Consider the following 7,645-nt stretch of genomic DNA (forward strand, 5'->3'; position numbering starts at 1 on the left):
ATTTTTATAATTCAATTATTTGCATAACCTCAAAAAGTTGTAATTAAAAAAAAACATTTTCACTCTTTAAAATTTCTAATGCATACTTTTGTAAAAATATCTAACAAACTAAATACAAATATCTGTTAAATAAATAAATTCAAATGAAAAAAATTTATTACTATATACAAAAATATTCTTATATGTATAAAATTGTATAGCTTTTTAAAAATATTATTTTTAAACAAAAATTTAAAAAAAAGTTCATCCTATAGCTTTATTATTATTTTTTTCAAAAGATTTTTATTAAAAGTGGTATATGGACAAAAATTTAAAATAAGCTTAAAAACAGAATTTTAATATAATTATTTAAAAAATGTTATAAATTAATATAATTATCTTTTTTTTAATTGTCTGTTAGAATCGAAACTTAAATAATAAAAAATTTTTATTATTAAAAGATAAGTAAAAAGTAATTTACATATTTTTATCTAACAAAGTTAACTTACTAAATATAAATTATCTAATAAAAATTACTATTTTAATTGTAAAAATTTTTTTTTAATAAAATTTAAAAGTTAAAATGGTTAGCAAAAATATATATTTATTTTAAAAACATTTATGATAAAGATGAATAATTTTGTTTTTAAAAATTTTAAATTGATATTATGGATTTTTTTTGTATACTTAATGGTAGTCATTTATTATAAACCATGTTACTAGAGCAAGAAAATAAGTGTACTGTAGAAGCCGAAATGGTAGTTTTTAGAAAAGATTTTAATTTAGTTTCAATTAGCAGCATTTTTCTTTAAAATAAAAAAATATTAGAAACAAATAAATTAACAAAAAAAAACGCATAAACACAAGGAAAAAAAAGATAACAATAAGCTACACTGTGGAATACATTTAAAATTAATATTTTTTTTAAATTAATTATTTTCAGCTTTTAATATTTAAACTTATATGAAAGATGTTATATGAATATGCTTATATAAAGTATAAAAACTTTAATAGTTATTGTATTAATCAGTCTTGATCTATGTTGTGTAATAAACTATACTTTTAAAATCTTTTTATTTTTTAAATAATGTATCTTACATAACATTAATAAATATATCATCTAACAAAAAAATGATTATAAAATATAAGTAAATGATGATAAATATAAAAAAAGTAATGATCATTGGTATATATATATAAGGAATAATTGGAAAAAGATATTTCATTTTGAGAATATAGAGAAATATAAAAAGGGATTATATTAATCTTTATATTTTTGTACTTTAATTTTGTATGAGTATTTTGAGCTGCACATTGTACTTTAGATAGTTATAATTAAATACGCGCCACTAATTGAGTATAAATACTGAGCTAGAAAGTAATTTTTTCAGTCTTATAATTTAACTAAAAATTTAGTGCTGATTATCTAGTGCTTAATATAATGTTGCTGGTTTCAAAGAAGGTTTATACAATCAATATATGACAACCACCAGAAGCCAAAAGAAACAACTTGATCAAGAAAGAAAAGCTAAAATTAGCAACACTACACAACGCATTATAGAAGAGACCAAAAGCGATAAAGACCAGGTCGAAAAAATTTCTACAAGAAATCATAGTTCAGAAGAAGCTTCAAACTTTAATAAAATGGATGAAAACAATACATCCCAAGTTTGGCAGCTTGCAATTAATAAACTAAGAGATGAGATAAACGTCCGAATGGAAGAAATGATGGAAAAATTAACTAAGTTAATATTATCCAACAAAAAAAATAATACTGGGAATTTAAACAATAAAATGATTCTTAATCCTAGTGAAACTGGAGATACATCCAACTTTACAGACTCAATCTCAATGCAAGTATTACAAGCCATAAACTACAATAATCTCATTGAACCATTTGATGAGACTGATAAAGATGTAAACATTAAATCATGGTTTACAAACTTAAAAAAATATTTTAAACTGAACAACATTCCATATGATAAATATGTTGACCATTTATCCTTAAAACTTAAAAAAGAACCATTAGAAGTTTTGTTATCTAGTGATGCTGAATATACAAAGATTAAGGAAGAATAAATTCTTTTGTATGATACAAATAAGTCAATGATATCTGCTGAAAGAGAACTTGATGCCTTAACAAAACCTATTGATAAAGTTCAAAAATTAGAGAAAAGAGCTAATAAAATAAAGGAGCTAACAAGAACCATTTATCAAAGTAAACCGACTGAAGAAAGACTCAAAGCTCAAGCAAAGAAACTATAGACTTTTTTAAGCCCGGAATAAAAAGGTTTATCAAATTACCAACAAAATATGATGATTTTGATTGGGAGCTATTCATAATTGAGATCAAGCAAACATTTGAAATTGAAATAGCTAATTCCAGAGAAAAGAGAAGTAAGTCGAAGAAGAATGAGGATAACCAGCATAGAGAAAAGAAATGTAAAAACATCGGATGCAAGTATCCATATAACCATGAAACTGAGAAATGCAGAATGCCCAAGCCTAGGAGCAAAGAAAGTGAAGTAGAAGAAAAGAATAACCTAATTGATACTAAAAACAATAATATTGACTTACTTCACATAAAAAAAAAATATCAAACATACCAGTAATTATTGCTATAGATTCTGGTTCCACATTTACTTCAATCAGTAATCATTTGCATGATCTCTTAAGAATGAAAAATAAGATTGGTTCTGAAACGAAAATAAAATTAATTGATGGTATTACGACATTAAAAAGAGCAAAAAGCAAAAAAACTCTAATAATTGGAGATAAGCAAATAAGTTTGAAAGATCCAATGATACTTAATACACATAAGCGTAGTTTTGATATACTCTTGGGAAGAGACATCTTGAAAAAATACGGTGCCATTATAAACCATAAGCATGGAACCATAAAATGGGATGAAGATATATCTGAACAGCACTTGAATTTCCTAATGACACCAAGTGATTTCAAAGAACATGATAGAATAATGTCTTTAAATTCAGAAGTTAAGAAATATAGATTAAACAAAGAAACTAATAACCACACTGAAACCAATTTCTATATGAAAACAGAAAATATTCCATTCTCAAAGAAGGAATTAGTAGAAAACAAAATAAAGACTATAAATACAAGCAAGCAGAAGAGAAAGCATACTTCATGAATTATGAAGTAGGAATTAATAAAAATGAAATAATACAAATGCGATACCCAAAGTCTGTAGAAGAGGGTGAGGACATAGAAAATTTTTATGCAAAACAACCAAGAAAACATAAAATTAATAAAAACTATTCAAGTCATGAAATGTGGAAGGCTCTAAGAACAAAACATTTGTACAATAACAAACAAGATGATAAAGTGTTTGTAGCATGGAAAGTGTAATATTTGAATAATATTACTTAAAATTTAAATATAATTATTTAAATTATTAATTATTATTTTTCTATAAAATTGTAAGCTTGTTTTAAATAAATGTGTTACATTTAATTGTGTAATCTTCTTGTACGGATACATTTCACTGGCGTTTGGGCTCAAGTGAATTATTATGTCTTCTGGTCCTACTTCTGTCATATCAAATTCGGAGTCTACTGGTAGACCAATCTCGGAACCCAATGCTCCAAGGTACACTCTTATCCCTCAAGGGACTGTACCCGAATTTAACCCGAAGAAAGAAAAATGGATCGAATACAAAGAACGGTTTGAAATAGCTTGTGAGCTTCATGGAATTCATGACAAGAAAATGGCTAAGGCATTACTTATGGGAGCTTTGGTCCCTGAAACATACAGAAAGTTAAGAATTGGTTCGGCGCCAAGAAAGCCAATTGACTTACCTTTAAATGAAGTAATTTCCCTCCTCGATTCCCTGCATGAACAAGAAAGAAATAATTTGATTTCTAGAATCAAGTTGTTAGAAATTCGTCAAAGTTCAGATGAATCTGTAATGAACTACGTTGAAAGATTGAGAGATATGGTTGGACAATGCTCCTTGGACAATATTCAAGATGCAAAAGACCTAATCTCAACTATAGTCTTCACCAAAGGTCTGAAATCAGATAATCTTAAGAGAGCAGTATATCAGCAACATCAACTCAAACCTACCTCAAGTCTTAATGAATCTATAAACTCGGCAATGGGTGTTGAAGTTATTGGAGATTCAAATGTAGTATCCGTTAATGCTGTAAAGTTTAGAAAAAAGAGTGGGAAAGCACTCAAGTCTCTAAAATGTTTTTGCTGCAATAAGACAGGTCACCTTAAGAAGGACTGTCGTCTTAAAGACAAGAAGTGTGATAAATGTAAAAAGATAGGCCATATCAAATCGGCATGCAAGGCCAGATCCAGAATAGTGGGCTATATAAACGAATCAGAAGTTGACGAGGATTCGGAGTCGGAAAATGGCATCTTCACAGTATCTGCAAATAAGATAAATAACAGCAAGATCAACGTTGATATAAATAAGATTGAAACTGAGTTTTTATTGGATACGGGAGCGTGTAAGTCTCTCCTTAGTGAGCATTCTTGGAAAAGAATTGGTAAACCGGAAATAAAAGAAAAAACTCAAGCATTAAAAGATTTTAGTGGAAATAAGATTGAAATAATGGGGCAGATAAACGTATTAATGAGATACAAACAAATGGAACTTAAAACGAGTCTTTTGGTTGTAAAAGGAAGTTGCCAAGATTTGATTGGTAGAGACTTGATTGATAAATTAAAGGTTGACTTAAATCAAGCATATTATGGTAAACATCTCTCTGGAATAAACAACATTGAGAATGAGATTGAGTTTAAAGAGAAACTTAAATTAACTTACCCGTTCTTATTCTCCAAAGGGCTTGGTAAGTTCAATGGTGATCCTATTGTCTTGAAACTAAGAGAAAACGCTACCCCCAAAGTAGTAGTTTACAGATGTAGCAATTTAAATTTGAAGCAAAAAGTTATGGAAGAAATTGATAGACTGATCAAACTTGATGTATGGGAAAAAGTTCATTCTTCGGAATGGATATCGCCTATGTCAGTGGCTTTGAAGTCAAATGGTAAAATCAGAATTTGTGCCAATTTTTCTCAAACTGTAAACAAAATGGTTGATGTAGAACAATTCCAAATTCCAACAACACAAGAATTATTTTCAAGAATAGAAGGCTGCAAAATTTTTTCAAATTTAGATATTTCAGACGCATTTTTGGCTATACAAGTAGCACCAGAAAGTAGAAAACTGTTGGTAGTTTCAACTCCAGCTGGACTCATGCAATTCAAAAGATTGCCTTTTGGCCTGAGTTCTTCGCCAATGATTTTTCAGCGTATCATGTCGAACTTGTTGAGTGAAATTGATGGAACGGCAGTATATTTTGATGATGTTCTTATTGGAGGAAAAGATGAGATTCAACATGATGAAAGAGTTCATAAGGTTCTTGAAAAACTTGAAAAATCTGGAATGAAACTAAATATGGAAAAATCAGTTATTAGAAAAGATCAAATTAAGTACCTGGGGAACATTGTTAATGGAGAAGGAATACGTCCTGATCCGGAAAAGACTAAGGCCATTAGTCTTATGAGAAAACCTGAAAATGCATCAGAATTAAAATCCTTTTTAGGAATGGTTATTCATTATGGCAAGTTTATACCTAAACTTAGCATAATTGCTAAACCTTTAAATAACCTTACCAGAAAGAATGCAAAATACGAGTTTGATAAAGAATGTGAAAGAAGTTTTTCAATTTTGAAGGAGATTCTTAGTAGCAATAAAATTTTGGTTCCTTACAGCATCTCAAGACCAGTTGTTTTTGCTTCGGATGCATCCCAGTTTGGATATGGAGCAGTAATTCTTCATAGATTTGAAGACGGTTCTGAAAAACCAATTGAATATATTTCTAAAACATTTAATTCGGCCCAGTTGAATTACAGCCAGATTGAAAAAGAATGCTGCGGCATAGTTAATGGTATTCTAAGATTTAAGGATTACTTGTTAGGTAGGAAATTTATTCTTCAAACAGATTCGCTCCCTTTGAAATTTCTTTTAGCTCCAGATACTTCATTACCAAACATCATTTTAAGAAGAATTGACCGTTGGTCCTGTCAAATAAAAAGATTCCAGTATACCACAGAATACGTTAATACAAAAATGTTTGGGAAAGCTGATGCTCTGTCAAGATTGCCTTTATTGGAAAATCAAGAATGGGAGAAAAATGATACGGAAGCTGCTGCTATAATGTTAGTCGAAAACTCACCTCTGAATACTGATAAAGTAAGAATAGAATCGGGTAAAGACAAAGTGTTCAAACAACTGATTAAGTTCATAAAAATTGGTTGGCCAAAAGCTCTTAAAGGAAAGCTCAAAGAATTTGATAGAATCAAATTAGAATTAGCTGAAAATAATGGTATTATCATGAAAGGAGAACAGTTAGTTATACCTTTGTGTTTGAGAAAAGAAGTTCTCCAGAAGCTTCACCTAGGTCATACTGGTATTGTAAGAATGAAAATCCTTGCTAGATCAAACGTGTATTGGCCAGGAATGAATAAAGAAATTGAGAACCTATCCAAAACATGCGAGACTTGTAATAAAATTGGAACTCCTGTTGCTAAAACTAATCTTCACCCTTGGCAACCATCGGTTGAAACATTTGAAAGGATCCACATAGACCTTTGCGGACCTATGAATGGAAAAACTTTTTTGGTTCTGTACGATACTTATTCTTGTTACCCATTCATTGTCCAAGTAAAGAAAGGAGATTCTGAAGAAATAATAGAAATTCTTGACAAAATTTTTATTGATTTTACTTACCCTAAGCTTCTGGTATCAGATAATGGACCAAATTTAGTTTCTGCTAAAATGAATGAGTATTTGAGAAGCAATGGCATCAAACATCTAACAGCAGCTCCATACCATCCCCAGTCTAACGGCGCAGCGGAAAATTTAGTGAAGAAATTTAAGATTTCATATTATAGAAGTATTAATGATGGTAACTCTAGTAAAGAATCAGTTAAAATTTTTTTAAAATCATATCGTAACTCACCTTCGTCAAGAACAGGAAAATGCCCAGTAGAATTAATGTTCAATAGAAAGGTAAAAATAATAAATGACGAAAAATTTTTTGGTAATAAAAAGTTAACAAATGATAACATTACTCCACAAAAAGAAATTTCTAGAAAGCCAAAGAAGTTAAATGGTAACATTTCTCCACTAAAAGAAACTTCTAGAAAGTCTAAAAAGTTAGTAGAATTCAAAGTAAATGACCCCGTGTGGGAAAGAGTAAAGAATTCTTCTGTATGGAAAAAAGATGTGATAAAAGAACGTATTGGAGTAAATATGTATAAACTTTTATCTAACACTGACAAGGTCAGACATACAAATCAGTTGAAAAAGAGAATGGCTTCTCCAATTAGATATTCTGAAAGACTTAGAAAGTTGCCTAGAATTAATTACAAAGTTTAAAGAAAGGAAATGTAATATTTGAATAATATTACTTAAAATTTAAATATAATTATTTAAATTATTAATTATTATTTTTCTATAAAATTGTAAGCTTGTTTTAAATAAATGTGTTACATTTAATTGTGTAATCTTCTTGTACGGATACATTTCAGAAAGCCAAGATTAAGAAATATGAATAATTCTCAATCTCAAAAAGGGAGGAGAGAAATATAAAAAGGGATTATATTAATCTTTATATTTTTGTACTTTAAT

At 28.8% G+C, this 7,645-nt stretch overlaps 3 protein-coding genes across 3 annotated transcripts; all 3 read left to right on the plus strand.

The window, feature by feature from the left end:
- Nucleotides 1–1,458: 1,458 nt before the first annotated feature.
- On the plus strand, nucleotides 1,459–2,058 carry SRAE_0000074000 (Hypothetical protein; the record flags this gene model as incomplete). Its single annotated transcript, XM_024646677.1, has 1 exon — nucleotides 1,459–2,058. One exon carries the CDS (start codon nucleotides 1,459–1,461, stop codon nucleotides 2,056–2,058), a length of 600 nt encoding a protein of 199 aa, XP_024500831.1.
- Nucleotides 2,059–2,085: 27 nt separating this feature from the next.
- Nucleotides 2,086–3,130, plus strand: SRAE_0000074100 (Hypothetical protein; the record flags this gene model as incomplete). Its single annotated transcript, XM_024646678.1, has 3 exons — nucleotides 2,086–2,197; nucleotides 2,245–2,376; nucleotides 2,604–3,130. The coding sequence occupies 3 exons, from the start codon at nucleotides 2,086–2,088 to the stop codon at nucleotides 3,128–3,130; spliced, it is 771 nt and encodes a 256-aa protein (XP_024500832.1).
- A 381-nt stretch (nucleotides 3,131–3,511) lies between these two features.
- SRAE_0000074200 (Reverse transcriptase domain and Integrase, catalytic core domain and Zinc finger, CCHC-type domain and Peptidase A2A, retrovirus, catalytic domain and Ribonuclease H-like domain and Peptidase A2A, retrovirus RVP subgroup domain and Aspartic peptidase domain-containing protein) lies at nucleotides 3,512–7,393 on the plus strand (the record flags this gene model as incomplete). Its single annotated transcript, XM_024646679.1, has 1 exon — nucleotides 3,512–7,393. One exon carries the CDS (start codon nucleotides 3,512–3,514, stop codon nucleotides 7,391–7,393), a length of 3,882 nt encoding a protein of 1,293 aa, XP_024500833.1.
- Between the last annotated feature and the right edge of the window lie 252 nt (nucleotides 7,394–7,645).

The sequence above is a fragment of the Strongyloides ratti genome, scaffold srae_scaffold0000020 (genome assembly GCF_001040885.1).
Source record: "Strongyloides ratti genome assembly S_ratti_ED321, scaffold srae_scaffold0000020".
NCBI classification, from domain to species: domain Eukaryota; kingdom Metazoa; phylum Nematoda; class Chromadorea; order Rhabditida; family Strongyloididae; genus Strongyloides; species Strongyloides ratti.